At 43.4% G+C, this 21,190-nt stretch overlaps 1 protein-coding gene across 1 annotated transcript; it reads left to right on the forward strand.

Annotated features, from left to right (window-relative positions):
- Positions 1–20,066: 20,066 nt before the first annotated feature.
- LOC137371587 (putative nuclease HARBI1) lies at positions 20,067–20,984 on the forward strand. Its single transcript, XM_068034423.1, has 2 exons — positions 20,067–20,375; positions 20,478–20,984. The coding sequence occupies exons 1-2, from the start codon at positions 20,067–20,069 to the stop codon at positions 20,982–20,984; spliced, it is 816 nt and encodes a 271-aa protein (XP_067890524.1).
- Positions 20,985–21,190: the final 206 nt, after the last annotated feature.

The raw sequence follows: 21,190 nt of genomic DNA on the forward strand, positions 1-21,190 counted from the left end.
GGGACCTATGGAATTGCGATGGGAGGTGGGAGGCAGTGGAGGGCCCATCGTCTCCCGGTTGCACCATGATTGTCAGGGTTAGAAATGGCCAAAAATGGTCTTCCCACCCAGAGGCCATTTGAGGCCCTTTAGTGGCCAATTATTAGCCATTTCAGGGCCTCTTGCCACCCCCGCTGAGGCAGGGTTCCCTCGCCTTTTCTGCCCGATGCTGGGAGTCCTGCTGACATGACTAAATCAGCTCTATGCTTATATTGAGACAGAGCCTCAACTCAATATGCATGGCTGGCTAAAATAAAAGCAAAATACCACGGATGCTGGAAATCTGAAATAAAAACAAGAAATCCTGGAAATACTCAGCAGGTCTGGCAGCATCTGTGGAGAGAGAAGCAGAGTTCTCTCTCCACAGATGCTGCCAGACCTGCTGAGTATTTCCAGCATTTCTTGTTTTTATATGCATGGCTGGCTACTAGGTGACAAGGGATACTTTCTGATGCTATGGCTCATGACTCCCTCAGAAACCCCAGACAATAGCAATACCCATCATACAATGAAAGACAATCAGCCACTAGGAATATCGTTGAACTGACGTTGGAGTCCCCAGACAGGTTTAGATACCTTTACCGGTCAGGAGGTGTATGTCGTTTTTGGTCAGTTATGTGTCCAGATTTGTGGTGAATTCCTAAATGTTCAACAATCTGATGATAAAATAGTGGAAACATGACACAACTAACAAATATTAAACTATTAACCCTGGTGCTTATCCTTAGTGGCCGTTCTATAAATGCTCTTGCCTTCTCTAGTGTTTCCATGAAGTGAACCCCAGTGGCAGCAACAGGTGAGATGAATGGCTGCTGAGATTCTGAAGTTCAGATATCCTCCAGAGATGCCCTTGAGAGGCTTTGGGCCTGATGGCCCCATCTCAGACATGCCTTTTTTACCTCTGGACTTGACTATTCAAAAGCACTGCAGCCTGGCCTCCCATCTTCCACCCTCCATAAATCTAAGCTCATCCAAATCTCTGCTGCCCATATTCTCATTCATGCCATGTTCAGTTCACTCATCACCAATGTGATCTCTGACCTACATTGGCTTCCAGTTAAGGAAAATGTGAAAACATTTGAAAATTCCCATCCTTGTTTTCAAATCCCTCCATGGCCTCACCTCTCCCTATCTCTGTGATTTCCTCTCGCTCTATAATCCTCCGATATGTGTGTCCCTCTAATTCTGGCCTCTTGCACATCCCTGATTTTAATCACTCAACTGTTGGCAGCTGTGCCTTCAACTGCCTGGGTCCTAAGCTCTGGAATTCGCTCCCAAAAGCTTCCCATCTCTCTACCTCTCTCTCTTACTTTAAGATGCACCTTAAAAAACTACCTCTTTGATCATGATCTGCCCTAATGTGTCCTTGTGTGATTTGATGTCAAACTTTGTTTGGTAACACTTCTGTGAAGTGCCTTGGGACGGTTTATTACATTAAAGATGCTACATAAATGCATGTTGTTATGGTTGCGACATCTCAGCATGGGCTTCAGCAGTCTGGGTTGCCTGGGTGACAGGCAACTGCAAGGCCGATGATGCCATGGTGGGGGGGGTGGGGGGGTGGGGGGGGCCAGGAAGATCTGGAATGCTGGCATCCAGAGAGAGGCCAACAGATTCTTGCCCCATGATTGCCTTGTCACTACCTTGGAACATCTGTTCAGCCAGCAAAGTGATGTGGTGGAGAACAGATCTCTGGACATCGGAGATACTCTGCAAGGCCCTTTCAATCAAAGAGCCCAGCTGCCTGAGCTTCAATTCAGCACTTTGCCATTCCATGGAAGATGTAAGTTGTGCAATGGAAGCTGCAACCTCACTCATCAGATGCTCCATGAGGTTGGGCTCTACATTTTCCTGCTAGAATTGGCCAACCTCTCTCCCGACAGGAGAGGATCAGTTCCAGGCTCTCTGTCAAGTCACAGACCAAGGTGGAGGTGGACTCCTCCATCCCCCTAACCATGAGATCCATAAGCTTTCAAACAGCTGTTCATTGCATCAAGCATTTAGTTTGTCAGACCCATCAACATTCTTCAGAAGCTTGATCCGACGAAGTTATCATTTACTCTTTTGCAGCAGAACGATTATTCAACCTTGCTCCCTGCCAAGTTGGCACCTCTGGTGTCCCTTCCACAAAGCATAGCTGCTGCCCACTAGTGACCAGTGCATCCCACTGTGACGATCCTTCTTTTAACCTAGCCTCTAACTTATGCATGGAGCCAGCCATTGAACTTGTGCCTGCAACTGTGGTACCGATTGATGCAGTACATTCTTCCTTGCTCTGCTCCTCCTCCTCCTCCTGCGGTGAGGGGTGGGGAGGAGTGGGGGATGGGGCGGGGTGCAACATGGCTACTCCCTGTCATCCACTTCCTATGGGGAGGTGCGAGGTGGATTTTCTTCTTGGGAGCCTGCAATAATGAAGCTAGAAGTGTTCGGGTACAGTCTGTGTGACCACTATAGGAAGATGTGTGTAATGAGACTACATGGAGCTTCTGAGTGAGAATAGGGTGGGGATTAGTGATCAGGGACAATTGTTCATCTATAAGCAAGCTGGACTGGCCACATACCTCAAGGCAAGATAGCCCCTGTTCTGCCTCTACCCTTGGCATATCCCACTCCCCTCCTGATCATGGCCAGCTCTGCCTCTTCAAGGGAAGTGGTCTCATGCAGGTGTGCTTCCCCTCCCTGGTTAGGTTCCGCTGCTACCTGTTATATGCTGTCTCTTCCTGGAAGAAAAGGAATGGTGATTGCGAATGGGTGTATTTACAGGTCTATGATGCCTTGTGTGGTTGAAGAGTTGGGATGTATCTGAGGCATAAGTAGCACCTGTGAAGGAAGCAACAATGTGGGGTGTGTGAATGTTAGTGTATAGTTAGTTGGTGGACGCAGTGTGTTAAGGGTGTGATGCTGGTGGTGGTGTAGTTTTAAGGACACTCTGAAGGCCTCATTAAAAAGGGGACAAGTTGACATCAGTGCATGGGAGGAACTTGCCACTAACCATGCCACGTGGTGACGCCTCAACCAACAAGCCGCAACACAGTCGAAAACTGACCACATAAACTTTGCTGCGGAGAAGTGTCGAAAGCGGAAGGAGAGAGAGCAGGACTCTGGTTCCCTCAGGTCAACAAAAGTCCTCACTGCGCAAAGACCTATGGTTCCAGGATTGGCCTGCTGAGTCACCTGAGGACACACAGATCAGGAACCCTATCAGACGTCATTCTCGTTTCGAGGGACTGACGATGACGATGCTAGTGGTACTGTCGTAATTGAGCAGTGTATTTATGAGATGAGATCTTACCTTGAATCAAGTTGTGAAATCTCTTTCAGCACTGAAACAGGATTCTTGGTTGTCCTGGGTGACCACCTCCTACTGGCACCTTATTAATTGCTTCTGTGGCCTCCTTGCCACCTCAAGCACAGGATATCCCTCCTCCTCTGGGTCTTCTCTACCAGGATCTCCAGTGCTGCATCTGAAAACCTTTCCTGGATTTTAAGAGCCCACTGCCAGGGCTGGTTGCCCACCCTGATCACGTGGAGGGGGCAGGCTATCCATCCCTGACAATGGCGTTGGCTGCCTGTGCGCAGGCGCTGGCACCATTTTTAAAGGGCAGCCAGTCTTGCCGCCCAATTGAAATTTTTAAAGTCCTACCCCCAAAAATTAAATAAATAAATTTCTGAGACCCCTTTCCCAGCCCCCCCAATAACGATTACAATAACTATTTGAACTTTCCCCCCAAAACATTTACCATTTAACATCCAACCTTCCCTCCCAAACTGCACAAAGTTTAAGGTTCAACCCTTCCCATCATCCCCTACACTCATTATGTATATTTGATCCCCCCATCCCCTCACACTGACAAACTTACCTCCTACCACCTCCCCACCAGTGTGGTGCTGCATTTCCCAAGACGGGGATCTGAAGGCGCGGGAATGCCGGCTGCCACGACAAAGATCACGGCGAGCCCTCAAGGTCATAGGTAAGTCGAAGTAAATATATTCATTTTATTCATTTGAATATTTAAATTGTGGTCCCGCCGCCCAGCGGCAGGGGGGCCATCCCAGAGCCTCCTCGCCACTGGGAGGATCAGGCCAGGCCCTCCCGGTGTTGAGGCCCGTGGCAGGCCTCAACTGGAGCCATCTTCAGGCTCCCCCCGCCACGGAACCCGATGCCTGGGGGAGAACAAAATCCAGCCCCCTGTGTGCCCTCTCTCTTGGTCCCTGAGCCATCCTGCAACATTTGCTTTTCTGCCAGCCAGCACACTCAACACCTTCAGTGGAAGGCGACATATACTGCTACAGGAAAATTGCTTCTATTCAGCACTTGAGTGCTAAACATGCAGATATCTGTTTTCGTGCCTTCAGACACATTTACATCATGGTGTTAATCAATTAACTCCAAGATTGTCCACTAAATCCATGATTTCAAACAGGCCTGTCTTATTAGCACAGCACCCAAATAGTGCCTGTTTTCACCGTTCACCTTAATAACCCCCACTATGTTCACTTGTCGCTAACTCCACTGTTACCTATGTTGATTGAACAGTTAAGGATTGCTTTGAGTTGAACTTTCAAAGGAAGCACCACTGCTAAGAGAAATTGAAGATAAGTGGTAACTGGATGTATTTGGACAAATAGGCTAAATCAACAGTTCCAGTGTGGAGTCTCGCTCAAAGATAATGGAGGTCAGAAGTGATCAACATGTAGACCAAGCTCCAACCAGAACCCTGTAGGGAGTGACATAAACAGATATCTAGGAGCAGTTCACCTCCTTGACTTTTCAACCACAGAAGCTGTGTTTGGGTGCTACTCTGAATTTCTCTCCCTATCTGTCTCTCCACCTCCCTCTCTTCCTTGAAAATGCTCCTTAATGTAAATTGCTAAAGTTCCTAACTTAAGTCCTCAAAACCCACTTTTTTGACAAATCTATCAATCACTCCTAATCTTTCCTTCTTTGGCCAAGAATCTGTTTTCTTCAAACCTCTGTGAAGCATCTTGGAATATTTTTCCATAGTCCAGGGTTTATAAAAGCAAGTTTTTGTTGTTTACTCAAATAAGCCAGAAGTCTGGTTGTGTTTAATGGTATATGCCCAAGTGCAAGGGGTATAGTGAATAAGGCAGATGAGCTGAGGGCAATAGATTGACACATGGAAGTATGATTTTTAGCTATTACTGAAACATGGCTTAAAGAGGCACAGGAATGGCAGCTTAACATTGCTGGTTACAGGGTTTTTTGATGAGATAAAGAAAGAGATAACAAAGAATGTGAGGTGACAATATCGATAATGTTGATTAAAGAAATAATTACAGCTGTGAGAAAGGATGATATGTTAGAGGGATCATCAAGCTAAATGGGTTGAACTAAGGAATAAAAAAGGGGCAATCACACTACTGTAGACCTCGAAGCCGTCCGAGGAAGATAGAAGAACAAATTTGTGGGCAAATTTCTGATAAATGCAAAAACAATAATGCAGTAATAATGGGGGATTTCACTTACCCTAATATTAACTGGAATACAGTCAGTGTAAAAGGGACACAGGGCATAGAATTCCTAAATTGCATTCAGGAGAATGTTTTAGCCAGTATTGTGGCAGAGGGAGTTGGGTGGGGGTTAATTCTGGTTTAGTTTTAGGGAATGAAGCTGGCAGGTAGAAGGAGTATCAGTGGGAGAACACTTGTAGTAATGATCAGAATTCGTTTAGATTTAGATTAGATTTTTTTTAGATTTAGATTAGAGATACAGCACTGAAACAGGCCCTTCGGCCCACCGAGTCTGTGCCGAACATCAACCACCCATTTATACTAATCCTACACTAATCCCATATTCCTACCAAACATCCCCACCTGTTCCTATATTTCCCTACCACCTACCTATACTAGTGACAATTTATAATGGCCAATTTACCTATCAACGTGCAAGTCTTTGGTTGTGGGAGGAAACCGGAGCATCCAGCGAAAACCCACGCGGTCACAGGGAGAACTTGCAAACTCTGCACAGGCAGTACCCAGAACCAAACCCGGGTCACTGGAACTGTGAGGCTGCAGTGCTATCCACTGCGCCACTGTGCCTTCTTAACCATTTTATTGACCTATCCTGCTACCTTCAGGGATCTATGGACATACACTCCATCATTCCCCCTACATTTACATCCAAATCGTTAATATATACCACAAAAAGCAGGGGAGCTAGTACTGAGCCCTGCAGAACCCCACTGGAAACAGCTTTCCTGTCACACAAAAAAATTACCCTTTGTTTCTTGCCACTGAACCAATTTTGTATCCAGCTTGATATGTTCCTCTGGATCCCATGGGCTTTTATTTTTTTAACCAGTCTGCCATGTGAGACCTTGTCAAAAGTCTTGGTAAAATCCATGTAGACCACATCAACTGCACTACCCTCATCAACCCTCCTTGTTACTTCCTCAAAAAATTCAATCAATTTAATCAGATCCAACCTTTCCTTAACATATCTATGCTGACTATCCTTGATTATGTACTTTAAGTAGAGCCTGTCTTTCTAATATCTCCACTTTATCAATTTTTAGCCCCTCCAGTGTTTGAACTACCTCCTCTGTCACTATGACTTGGGCAGCATCTTCTTCCTTGGTAAAGACAGATCTGAAGTACTCATTTAGTACCATGCCCTCTGCCTAATGCATAGATACCTTTTTTGGTCCTTAATCAGTCTACCCTTTTACTATATATATTCTTATAGAAGACTTTTGGATCCCCTTTTATGCAAGCTACCAAACTTTTCTCATACTGTGCCTCTCTTTTTTCTTTTTCCCTCTGAACTTTGTGTATTCAGCTAGTTCTTTTATTATCAACCTGTCATCTGTCAAGTGCACCCTTTTTCTGCTTCATCTTACTTTCTATCTAAATATTTGAACTGAGTCACTTCTTCACTTTCATGTTAAGAAAGAACAAGAAATAATCACTATAAAAATGAAGATTTGACAGAGGGTTACAGGAATTCGGTTGTTTGTCCCTAAAATGAATCTTTGCTCTTCTTTGATCCATCTTCCAGATTTTTCTTTGTGCTGATCAGGAGAGGGATGGTGAATTAGTGCTGAGCATGGAATTCTTTCCATTTCAGGTAACCAGGCTGGAATTTAAAGTTGTGGCGGTGGCCTTGGCCACTGGCAAAAATGTCGGGGGTGAGCCCACCTCCGCTGGTCCTGGAAGCCACGCTGCAACTTTGTGTGGCCCAGACCCCTAATTGGCCTCTGTCAGGAGCTATGCCCCTCTGAGAATGGAAGTCCTCTTCCAAGATCTGGCAGCCAATCAAAGGGCCAGCAGCACTTCTGGCCTAGCAGCGCCACCAAGAGCGGTGGACACTGCTGGAACTGCAGCCAGCAAGAAGAGGCAATGGACGTCACTCTTCAGAAAGGTAAGTGGGGTTCAGGCCTTTCCAGGAACAATCGACTGGGCTCCGGTGAGGGGTGTGGGAGTCGCAAAGCAGGGCGGTGGGGTGGGGGGTGGGGAGGGGAGTTTTAGTAGGGGCAGCCCGTGCTGCTGGGTGGCCCTCTGTGGGGCACAGGGTGCCCAATCACGAGGGCCCCCACCAGCCCTCAGGTATTAATGGGTGGCCTCCTTAAGTACTGAAGTGCTGTCTGCTGTTGGTAAAATGCCAGTGGAGGTGGGAAGAGGCCCCTAAGTGGCAATTAATTGGCCATTTAAGGGCCTCAATTGGCCTGGGTGGGTGGGCTGTTTGCCACCTCCCCTGCTGCTGATAAAATAGCAGTGGGCATAGGTAGGTCCTGCCTCTCACTTGATTTTGCACCACCGCCTCCCAGCCCACTCCTGATGGGCGTAAAATTCCGGTCCCAGTGTCTGGTATAACACAGCATGATCAATGCAGAGTAGAGCTCCTTCATCTTTGTCCAAACTTACAAGAACACTGAAACAAGAACAGAAAGTGCCAGAAATACTCTGTGGGGTTGAGAGAGCACTCGTCATGGATGCTGCCAGACCTGATGAGTATTTCTGGCACTTTCTGTTCTCATTTCAAGACTTACAGCATCTGCATTATTTTGCTAATGCTTACGAGAACACTTCCTACTGTTCATTTCTCACATCAGCTATCCAGTGACTTCTCTGAGCAAGGTTGCTAATTAATGCCAAATTAGGAACAGTTTAGTGCTGCAAACCCATGGCCACTAAGAACTAGATCGAACCTTTTGAAATTTATTTGGAATTGTAGCCAGTAGACCAAGGATAATTTCATCCCATCAATCTGAATTGTATTTGCATTAATTCACTGCACCTCTCTATTCCTGTTGATTTAGATTAAAATCCATCGATGATAATACAAAATAAATATTTTTTTGACAATAGTAATTCTCACCAGGTGGCAGCAAATACGCAGCTGAAAATTCATTGCATTGCAACCATTATTCTGCATTGTGATCCTTTGTGAGCATTTAATGACTGCAAATTATCTTGAGACCGAACACAAAGGTTTGCTAAATTTTGTTATGAAATGAGAGGACTTGCTCCAATGCACATTTTGATTATTTGATATGCAGCCAGCATACCAATGCCAAAAAACCTTAACATCTGACAAAGCAGATCTGGTAAAACTGAACAATTTTCTCATGTATAGGGGCATTTGGACACCTGTATTTCAATGTTCTTGAATTTGTAGGTTCCATACAAGGTACTAAGTTTAAGAAGCAGTTTTTGAAACTACACTTTTCACCCACTCTACTTAGCTTTTTTGTGTTGCCTTTTGCTGAATTCGATTGCCAGTTCAGACTGATACGAGTATACTCTAAGGGGTGAGGTTATTTGTATCAGCTGTAAATATAAAGCTTTACTCATGGCTCCTGCCATGTCAGATGATTCTTAGTGTGTCCTAAGATTTTTACCAGGGTTAATGCAGCAAATGTTTATTTTTCTTTTGATTACTGTTGAGTAATATATTTTTAATATATTACATTTTATTCTGATGTGCCATCGCTATTACTACATTTAGGAATAATGCATATATTTTAATTTGAAAATAACTTGACACGGTACTGATAAATATTCAATAATGGAGAAATACTTATTCAAGGAAACCATTCCGACCTCCTTTCCCATATTTTCAATTTATTTTGGAAAAGAGCAATTTTTACACTCACAACTACCCTGACTTTTTATTGCGGAGTACAGTGGCAATAAAAATATCCTGGATTGATTCCACCGTCATTAGGATAATACTTTTATCTTTGCGCTTGTTGAAAGTTATACCCTGAAGTTGATGGAATCATCAGGAACATTTTTCCATAACTCCAACTATCACCAATAGGATAAAAGCTGCATGCATATGAGATGCTGTTGCTTACCCATGGGTGGTATACCCTTCTTTTGCCTTTATTATAAAAATGTAATCCTGTGGCTTGTGTGGTACAAGCATCTTTCAAGCAACGTTCATAAAAAAATGTCCAACCATTCAGCAACTAGTAGTCACTTACGGTCCCAAAGGGAGATCAAGTTTGCTGATCTGTAGATGAATATGAAAATCATTGGTGTAGATATTTGTCTCTACCACATAGGAAATAATTTGACACCATTGATCGCCCGGCCATTATAGAACCCGCCCGATTTTTATTCTGTTGAAATCCATTGAATCATTGTGTGGCTTCTAACCAGGCTGGTGGTTCACTCCATTAGATTACTGCCCAGGCCCTGAAGACAAAAATCTATGCCATTGCCTTCAGAGCCCTCCCATCTCACATCAAACAGTCGACTGGGCTCCCATCGAATCTATTTTAAATTTTTACCCTCTGAACATAACAACCAGCCATACTTGCTGCCCATCTGTTCAACCCTTTTAAGTCCAATACTGGATATACATGATGTCATAATGTAATATAAATGTCAGTTTGATTTGTACATCTCTGCCAAACACATGTCTTGTTCTGATATTTTACTGATATTTTCACTACTGGAGAGAAACAAACGTAGAGAAAACAATTCAGTTGGAAAAGCAATAGTTCCAGAATTTTATTTTCAAGCATTTTATTTCTTTGATTCCATATTTTAACCAAATTGTACTTTTTTCTGGAAGTCTCAGCTATAAATTGATTTTGAAACAAGGATCTAGAAACGCAAATAGTAAATGAAACCAGATTTCGGAAAATTCATATTATTCTGAGAGCAGCATGCTACTTAAGAAATGCTTTGTGGCTTTCTGTATTTCCAATGATGTTTTTGCAGGTTTGCTCTCAAGAGGTTAACTAGATATTTTGCTAAAGATCACAGCCAGGAAAGCTTTATCTCCTACAGAAATCACATTATAATTTAGTTTATTTCACTCCAGTTCCTCTTTAAAACCAATTAGGGGAAACACAACCAATGTAGCAGAATTCCAAATGACTGGAGGCTGCAATAATGTCAGGTGTGTAAGTATATGAGCATGTTTAGTTAATGAGTACTTAAAAATACGTGGGAGTACATTATTAACAGTTGGATGAAATCTAGTCCACAAAAATATAAATTTCACTTGGCATATTAAAGCAAATGACATAGGTCAGTCTCTACGTTTCTTAAAGAGCAGCTGGTACAAGATAATTTGGTGCTTATACTGTAATCGCAACAAGCCTACAATTGTACTTGAAATTGATTTACTGGATCTTAAACATTTTAGAGTATATGTATGTAATCAGCAAGAATGTAATCAGAAAAGAGGCAAAAAACCATAAAAGATGCAAATAGTTTCAAAACTGAGCACAAACGCAAGCTAGTAAATATTCCAAATAACTACTTCCTTCAAGTATTTATAAAGCCAAAATGCTTCCACTTAAAGAAACACACATTAAAGATGATGAAATTTGCTTTATTAAAGTAGAAATTGTCCATTGCAAGTGTTGCAATAATTTGGAAATAATGCTGAATTCAACAGTTTGTTTGTGGAAAATGAGGCAACTAACTTCCATAGAGTTAGGCAAGCCATTGGCATGTTATTTTGTTCTATAACTAAATTAGTATTACTGGCACTCCAAAGAATTTTGCAATGGAGTAGTTGGTCACAGACTTCTGATGTAGAATTCTTTACAGAGTGACAGGAAAAAAGAAACCTATGAACCATCGCAGATCATTCTTCTGCTACTTCTAGCATCTGGCTCAAAAAGAATGTCTGTAAAAGAGCAAATTATACCATCTGTAGTAACCACACATCATGATGATAAGAGTTGGTAAAGGTATTTTATGGCTGCCTCTTGAGCAGTATGTCAAGGAAGCCATGGTCATACGAACATACAAATTAGGAGCAGAAGTAGGCCACTCGGCCCCTTGTGCTTGCTCCGCCATTCAATAGATTCATGGCTGAACTGATTTCTCCACATTACCACCTACCCCTGATAACCTTTCACCCATTTGCTTCTCAAGAGTCTATCTACCTCTGCCTTAAACATAGTCAAAGACTCTGCTTCCACCGCCTTTTGAGGAAGGGAGTTCCAAAGACTCACGACCCTTTGAGAGAAAAAATTTCTCCTCATCTCTGTCTTAAATGGGCGACCCCTTATTTTTAAACTGTGACCCCTGGTTCTAGATTCTCCCACAAGGGGAACCATCCTTTCCACATCCACCCTGTCAAGACCCCTCAGGATCTTATATGTTGCAATCAAGTCACTTCTTACTCTTCTAAATTCCAGCGGATACAAGCCATCTTGATCTGATATTCATAAAAGACCTATAAACTGTACATGAAATGGAAAGTATAGTACCCATGGGGCAGTGACAACAGAACGATAAAGACTAACATAATCTGGGAGTCAGAAAGATCGAAAGCCAGGTGCCAGACACACAACTTTCAATGAAATTAAGGAAGAACTAAAACAATACATTGGAGGAGGTTGTTCATTTCAGTAAAGGAAAAATAGAGCAGCTTATAAGTATAGCTTATAATATAAGTAATATACTGAGCATACAGGATAAGAATGTTTCCCAGACTAACAAGCTCAGACTAAATAAAAATGGATCAGCAAACGTATTAGAAGTGAGATAAAGAAGGACAATGGTCTATACAAATCATGTAGGGAGACATGGCTTACTGGCATAATTATAATAAAATGCAGAAACACATTAAAAAGCTAATCAGTGGGGCAAAGAGAGACATTGAACACGCCAATTGAGGCTAAGCATAACATAGAATTTTTTCAGTAGCACAACAGCAAGAACAAGATGCAAATAGGTTCAAAACTGAGCATGAACACAAACTAGAAAACATTCCAAATAAATACTTCCTCCAAGTATTCATAAAGACAAAATGCAACAAATAAAATCAGTAGCAGTTATAAATTAAATGAAAGTCTTAAACAGACTAAATGGTCTCAAAACAAACAACTCCCCATGGTTAGATGGTAAATGTCCAGAGTACTGAAAGAAACTAGGGGAGAGATTTGTGATGCACTGAAAAACATTTTGAGGGAGGTAACAGTTGACTTGAAACAGGCTATTGTGGTTCCCAATATTTAAAGCGGGTGAGAAAACAGAGACAGAAAACCATAGGCCCAATATATTTACTCCCCTTCCAATGAAAATAATGAAATTAATTATTAGGAGTAAGTTTGATGTTTATTTTTATAACAATAACCCAGTTAACAGCAATCAGCATAGATTCAGGAGAGGAAGGTCCTGTCTGATCAAATACTGAGTCTCCTTTGAAGAAGGACAATTAATTGAACAAGGCTAAGCCCTATGATGTGGTGCACCTTAATTTCTAAAATGCTTCTGTTAAAGTTCTACAAAAAAGGCTATTAATTAAACTCAAAACTGTGAGGATTCCAAATAAACCCTGGGAACGGATAGGAACTGTCTCACGGACAGGAAAAGAATTCTCGTTAGAGAAATGATGTCAAGGTTGGGGGTTGTCGTGAATGTTGATGGATTGCCTTGAGGCTCAGTACTGGGTTTTTGTGTTTAAAATTTACGTAAATTATGTGGATTCAGAAACTCTGTGAAAAGTGATTGAATTTGAAGATGATACCAAAATAAGAGGGACAATGTAATTGGACAAGGGAGCTCAGAATCTACAGAATGAATTGGACAAAGTATGTAAGTGGGCAGAATAACAGAAGAAAAAGGTAGCACCTTTGGATTTCTCTCAGTGCCATGTGCTATCGAGGGTAGGAATAGGAAGAAATAGGAATAGGGAGGATGAATGTATGGCTTGAGGCATGTCCATAGATCTTTGAAGGTGGCAGGACATATTGAGAGAGTGGTTTGCAAAACATATGAGATCTTGAGCTTCATAAATCGAGGTATTGAGTACAAAGCAGGGAAGTTAAGCTGAACCTTTAGAAAGCTCTGGCTACGCCACAATTAGAGTATCGCATCCAGTTCTGTTCACCACACTTTAGTAAGGATGTGAGGGCCCTTCAGAGGTTGCAGAGGAGATTTATCAGAATCGTTTCAAGGATGTGGGATTTTAGCTACAAAGTTAGGTTTGAGAAGCTGGGGTTCTCCTTGGAACAAAGTAGATTGAGAGGGGATCTCATAGAGGTGTGCAAGATTATGACAGGCTTTGATAATGTAGACAAACAAAAGATGTTCCCATTAGCTGATGGTACAAGGACTAGGAGACAAAAATTTAAGGTTTTGGTTAAGAGATGCAAGGAGGATGGAAGGAAAGACATTTTTACGCAGTGAATGTTAATAACCTAGAACTTGTCAATGAGGGTGGTGGAAATGGAGATGATGAATGAATACAGAGAGCTGGCATGAACTCGATGGGCCAAATGGTCTCCTTCTGTGCCATTATGACTCTATAAGAAATTTAATGCAGACAAATATAAAGTGCTACATAGAAGTAAGAAAAATAGATAACATTCATAACCAGTGAATCATGGCGAAATAGCTCAGGGTGAAAGCTGAAAGGAGTCTTATTAGACATAACATCAAACATGTTCAAGCAATGCTAAGCTGAAATCAACAAAACTGAGCATCAAATGTTCCTGTTAGAGTTGTGGAGCAGAAGCCCTGGAAACAAATGGATGGTCCAATGGTGGAACCCTAGGATTCCTTTGAATCAGTGAATTAAGAATGGGTGAATGGCCTTCTTCATCTTTAACTCTCATGTGCTCTCCTAGCCTCAGTACATTTCTCCAATGGTGTATCATCATTACTGCAACATAATTCTGTATAAATCACAAAAGCAAGCTTATAATGATTGTTCTCCTACTGTTCAATATGACAACAATTTATACAGAAATATTCTTGGTATTTATCAGACTGGTGATAATGCATCAGAGGCTTCTTTTTATTCAGGAAAGCGATTGATTACTTCAAAATATTCCCTGACACTCAGAGGTTTCATTTTTAAATTGATTTGGGAAGATATCAAAACCTTCTGTTTCTTTGAAATCACTCTCTGCATGTCATGAGGATAGTGCAGTTGATGTTGTGTATATGGACTTTGAAAAGGCATTTGATCAAGTACCACATAATAGACCTGTTAACAAAATTGAAGCCAAAGGGATTAAGCGGGTCGTGGTTGTGTATAAAAGAAATTGCCTAAAGGACAGAAAGCAGAGAGAAGTGTTTGTTTTTCAAGACTGGAGGGAAGTGTGCTGTTGCTCTTTTTAATGATGAGTGGCACAGTGGCTATGACTACAGCCTCACAGCTCCAGCAACCCGGATTCGATTCTGGGTACTGCCTGTGTGGAGTTTGCAAGTTCTCCCTGTGACCGCGTGGGTTTTTGCCGGGTGCTCTGGCTTCCTCCCACAGCCAAAGACTTGCAGGTTGATAGGTAAATTGGTCATTGTAAATTGCCCCTAGTATAGGTCGGTGGTAGGAGAATTGTGGGGATGTGGTAGGGGATATGGGATTAATGTAGGATTAATATAAAATGGGTGGTTGATGACCGGCACAGACTTGGTGGGCCAAAAGGCCTGTTTCAGTGCTGTATCAATAAATTAAAAAAATAAAATAAATTAATGATCACAAGTTACATTTACAGGGTATAATTTCAAAGTTGGCAGAAGATACAAAACACAGAAATGTTGTCAACAGTGAGGAGGATAGAAACAGACTTTGGGAGGACATAGACAGTATGTGAAATGGGCAGACACATGACAGATGAAATTTAATGCAGAGAAATGTGAAGTGATTCATTTTGGTTGAAGAATGAGGAGAAGCAATATAAACTAAATGATACAATTTTAAAGAGGGTGCAGGAACTGAGAGACCTGGAGTTGTACTTACACAAATCTTTGAAGGTGGCAGGGCAAGTTAAGAAGGCTGCTAAAAAGCCTTGACTTTATAATAGATGCATAGAGTACAAAAGTAAGGAAGTTCTGTTAAATCTTTATAAAACATTGTTGAGGTCCCAGCTAGAGTATTATGTCCAATTCTGGACACCATACTTTAGGAAGGATGTCAAAGGCTTAGAGAGGGTGTAGAAGAGATTTACTAGAATCATACCATGGATGAAAGACTTCAGTTACATGGAGAGACTAGAGAAACTGGGGTTGTTCTCCTTGGAGCATGGAAGGTTAAGGAGAAATTTGATAGAGGTGTCAAAATCATGAAGGGTTTTGACCGAGTAAATAAGGAGAAACTGTTTCCAGTGGCAGAGGGGTCAGTAACCAAAGGACACAGATTTAAAGTGATTGACAAAAGAACCAGAGAAAATATGGGAACATTACTTTTACACAACAAGTTGTTTCTGATTTGGGATGTATGGGAAGCAGATTCAATAATAATTTTCAAAAGGCAACTGGATAAATACTTGAAGGAGAAACAGTTGCAGGCTATGGGGAAAGAGGAGAGTGGCATGAATTGGATAGCTCCTTCAAGGAATTAGCACAGATATGATGGGCCGTATGGCCTCCTTTAGTGCTATATCATTCTATAATTCTATGAATCATCTGAAACTGCAGTCCAGGTCCCTGGTTAAATATGAACAATGAAACAGAAGATCTACTACTAAAGACTATAAATATAGGGTATTGCACTCATAACGTTAATACTGTTAATATCTCTGCAGTGAAACACAGAGCTTTTACAAATGTTAAAGGAATACACCAATCCTGGTATAATTCTGTAGCTTTACATGGTTCTATGGATAAAAGTTTTCTTTTATGTGCCAGTTGCAGCAAAATTGTTAATCTATTCTTTATAAATATGTTTATGATTCCACTACAGCCAGTGCACAAAGGAAACCTTCCTTTAGCATACAATAAAACCCTCTCAAGTTGCTTTGTTCTTTTGATGTACCAAAACATATTTCTACATATTATAACTATGGCAGTGTAATTAGCAATCTTGATGATATCATTGGGAAATGGCATCTATTAACGCAAAGCTAATTTGGACCAATCCCCGCAGCTTGAATACAAAACAGTAAGTTATCATGCGAGATTAAGTAATTAAAACACAATTAGACATTTAGATATTTTGCTGGAAAAATGTTGCAACTTAGTACATCCAATTAAAATATAATGTGAGCTAAACTGGATAGCCCCTCAAAACAGTTGCAAGGATTTTTTTTTATTATTCATTCATGGGATGTGGGCGTCGCTGGCTAGGCCAGCATTTATTGCCCATCCCTAATTACCCTTGAGAAGGTGGTGGTGAGCTGCCTTCTTGAACTGCTGCAGTCCATGTGGGGTGATTATGATGCATGATTAATCTGTGCCTGTTGCTTGTAATATAGGCAGCGTGCCAACTTTGTATTTCGATGATTTCAACTTCTAGTAAGTGCTAACCATGCTGTTGATTGGCTGGATGCATCAGCAGGAGGCTAACATTGTGAATGGCTAGCATTAATTAGAACGAGCCTACACTGCTTAAATCTAGCCTGTATTTCTTAAAGCGGGGAGGGGTTGAAGCAGGTGCAATATGGCTGGTCGAATTGCTGGCGGCATGTAGGAAGTGACTGACCAGGGAAACATTGAAGGGCAAAACATGGGAGAGAGAGAGGCCTCTGAGTTTTTCGGATGCTGCACTAGAGGGCTTGATGGAGGAGGTGAAAAGAAGAAGAGATGTCCTGGATTTGCAGGGGAGCAGGAGGCCCTCCAGGCACATGCTTAAAAGGCAGTGGGAGCAGATGGCCGTGAACTTCAATGCCAGGTGTCAAGATCCAAGGACTTGGATGCAGTGCCGCAAGAAGTTCAAATGACCTCACATGGTTGGTCAAGGTCAGTGAATGCATCTTCAAGTGCCATAACAAATCAACTGTACCATTAGCCTCAGACATTGCTCAATTCACCACACCCCCATCGTTCGCCCACCAATAATCTCCATCAATCAGGACTCATACCTGACATTCGTATGCTCCACCTCACCCTCACCTATTTAGCATTGCTGCAAGCTTCACACCCACATCTCACAGGTTGCACACAGCCAGCTATTTAACCATGACAGCCACATCACTGAAACAGATTGCACAACATTCATTTACACACTTACCTCTCTCTTGCACGACAAAGTAGTGCACAACCAGATGCAAAGGAACGAACTGAAGGAGAACAGGTGCACCTGCATGAGGAGGCAGTGCTGGCCATTACTGGGATGGCCATTGCTGAGGCCGTGGTCAGTGGTGGTAGTGAAGCCATTGAAGATGACGGCATCTGCGTACTTAACCCTCCTTCTCACATTCCCCTCATCCCACAATCTCTTCTGATTTAAAAGCAGCAGATGGTGTAAGCATGCAGCTCTTACTTCCCCTCTACCTTCATCATCCCCGCTCCCCATGACCAATACCTTACCCTTGTGACCTTCTCCTGCCGGATACCCAAGAAGTGCAACTTTACAACATGGCCAGGCAGTGGAGAAAGAGCAAGGAGACAGTATGATGAGGACACATTGTCACTTCATTTCAAACTAGCAGCCATCAGCTCAAATACTGATATTGTGTGTAGTTTAGAGGATAGGATAAAGCGGGGGATCTGCTTGCGGTGAGCTCATGCAGGAGGCAAGGATGCTGTCAATGTCAAGGATCATGGAAGAGTCCAATACCAATTTGACAGAGGGCTTTGTGCAGAGCTTGGAGCCCATCCTTTCCAGCAAGGAAATGGTGACCAACTCTGTTCTCACACCTGTGGATCCAACCATTAAGCAATGCCTGATGGCCAATGTTGCAGCTTTCATTGCAGCACATGCTGAGTCCTGCAGTGGAATCTCAGACTGCTGTCATGCAAGGTTATCTTGTTGCCAAGCAAGCTCAGATTGCTTCCATTATGGCTGTCAATACCAGTGTTCAAAGGGGCTTGCAGGGTGTCACAGCAGTTCTGTCCTGCAATAGATTATTAGGGTTGCTGAGGCACTACTGTGGAGGAGTGGTAGTGGCTCCATGGAGCAAGAACTTGCTCTGTTCTTGTGGGATGACAGCATTCTTGCTCTCACCCCTGCCACTCTGCCGGTACCCTTGTATTTGCCTGTTAGCCAACCAGCCCAGACTGCTGTAGCCAGTGCCAAGATAGTGCAATCTGATGCTGGACCTTCAGTAGCCTTCCACCAGCCACCTGTGTAGGAGCAATAGGACAGGCAAAGGCACATAGAAGGCAGGCACTAAGGGAATACACGAGGATGATAAATGGACTCTTGTATGCAATATGGCATTCTTAAGCCATCACTACCAGTTAACAAGAATGTCAGAGTGAAAGCAAATGAAATCGCGAAGTGACAAGGTAAAACAAAAGCATACTTTGCCAAACATACAGGAGCAAGGGAACACAGCTTAATGTTGGAGAATGGGTTCAAACCAAACGACCAAATCACAACCACAAACTTGCTTCATTAGTATCAGGTCCAAAGCAAATTCAATGTTTGCTCGGTACCAAAGCTTATCTGTTGGATGACAACAGCAAGTGGAATGCAAGACGTTAGATAGGGAGCAGACCAGGATATTTTGAGGATAGTGGTTATGAGGAAACATTTCCTTTTCCTATGAGTGATGTTAATCCTCCTCAGCAAGCTGATCAAACAGATCAACAACCTCAAATTCGTAAATCTAATCACCGACCTAAGAGACCCTCCTATCTCAAAGACTATTTCTGTACTTAGAGAAAACAGACAAGTTGAACACTAAGAAATAACAATGTATATATGTTTGTTGTTTAGAATACCTTAATTAAAAATAATGGGCTGAATTTTGCAAACCCCTGTTGTCGGGGTTTGTGGCAGGGTGGTGGGGGGGGGGGGGTGGGGTGGAAAATGCCTCTCGGACAGGGCTGCCACACATCCGGACGCCAAGAGAGCCTGGCCCGATATTGCCTGCGACGGCGGGTCCTCGTGGCGGCCCCCCCACTACTCGCCATATGTAACGAGATACTTATTTCGCTGCATTATGCATCCAACTGCGAGTTAGCAAACAGTTTAGAATATTGAGCTGAATGAGCATCTCTCATGTGCTTTCCCATTCCCAACTGATAAAAGCTGGCGGAACAGAGGTTACAGTGCTTGGAGCTTGTGAAGGTGAGTGTTGCGAGACGGGTCTTAACTGTACATGCATGTATGGAGGTGAGTGGGGGAGGGTGTTAAAGGGGGCACAACTTTGCATTCATGTACAGAGGCACCGCGTACCCTCCCTCCGTAAAGGGGACCACTGTGTGCCCGTGAATTTTTAGGAGAGTGAAGGAACAATGACACTCCAGGAATCCTTTGTGTGGGGGTGGGAGCCACAAATGGTAGTCGGTTTAAGGTAATGTTGCTGGTGGGCCAATCCAGGCAACTGCAACAATACAAATGTGGTCATGCTGCCCCACTCTTAGTGAAAGCTAAGATGGGCAATGCCATGACACACCATATAGATGATGTATGAATGCACCTGAAGTACCAATCCACATCATTCTTTGCCCTGTTAGGTGCTTTTGATGTACTGAAGGAACTGAGTTTAACTGCAACATTGAGATGGGGATGGTCCACCTTTGATCCACATTCTGTGAGGAGCCATATCCATGGGAGGCAAAACCAAGAGGCAGATTCGGCCCACATGGAAGCCCTCGGTCATGAGCAGCAGCAGCCCCCAAGGCAAACTCAGCACTACAGAACACTGTGCATGACATACCTGCAGATGTCTGAGCACCAGTGTCAGAGGTGACGGCAGATGTCGAGAGAGGCAGTGACACATCTCTGTGCCCTACTCAATGAGGACCTGCAGCAGATGGGCTTTGGTGGACATCCTTTGCTTGTGGCCCTCAAAGTAACAGTGGCTCTTAACCTCTACACCTCTGCATCATTTCAGGGACCCACCGGAGACCTATGTGGGGTGACACAATCAGCAGTGCACCGCTGCATCAGGGAGGTCACCGATGCCCTGTACCGGAGGGCCGGTGACCATGTCCGCTTCAGGACAGACCCTGAGAGGCAGGCCCAGAGGGTCATTGGATTTGCCTCCATCGCGGGATTCCCACAGGTGCATGTGGTCATACACTGCACCCACATGGCCATCAAGGCTCCCGCTGGGCGACCAGCTGCATACCTCAACTGAAATGGCTTACACTTGCTCAACGCGCAGCTGGTATGTGATCACCGTAAGCGCTTTATACAAGTCTATGCCCACTTTCCAGACAACTGCCATGATGCCTTCATCCTGTGCCAGCCCCAGGTGCCACTGCTGTTCACTGAACTAGCTCAGATCGAGGGATGGATTCTTGGAGACAAGGGCTACCCCTTGCAGACATGGCTCCTGACAACGTTGAGAAACACCACCAGTGATGCAAAGGAGAGATACAATGCCTGCCACAGATCTACAAGAGCCACCATTAAACAGGCAATCGACATGCTGAAGTTGCGCTTCCGCTGCCTGGATAAATCGGGTGGGGCCCTACAATACGCACCAGAAAGGGTTGCTTGTCTCATTTCTGTTTGCTGTGCTCTGCACAACTTTGCACTAAATAGGGGGGAGGCCTTGCAGGATGAGGAGAGACGTGAGCAGGACTCCTCCTCGGACGATAAGGATGCAGAGGGCTTACAGCAGGAAATGCGCATGGGAGGACGGACAGCGTCCTGGCAGCGCTTGTAGGGCAAGCAGCGAGCAAGGATGCACGACAATGCCTTATTAATCAATGCTTCTCCAGATCTTGTGCTCTACGTGCCACACACCACCTTCGTTCACCTATTGTGCAGCTGTCTGCATCTGTAACATCTTTGTCTCCAACATTACTGGCAGCAGCTGACTGAGCCATTGTCCATGTGACTGCATCGGTGGAGGGGCACATGAGTAATGCT

Source organism: Heterodontus francisci, chromosome 6 (assembly GCF_036365525.1).
Source record: "Heterodontus francisci isolate sHetFra1 chromosome 6, sHetFra1.hap1, whole genome shotgun sequence".
Classification (NCBI taxonomy): Eukaryota; Metazoa; Chordata; class Chondrichthyes; order Heterodontiformes; family Heterodontidae; genus Heterodontus; species Heterodontus francisci.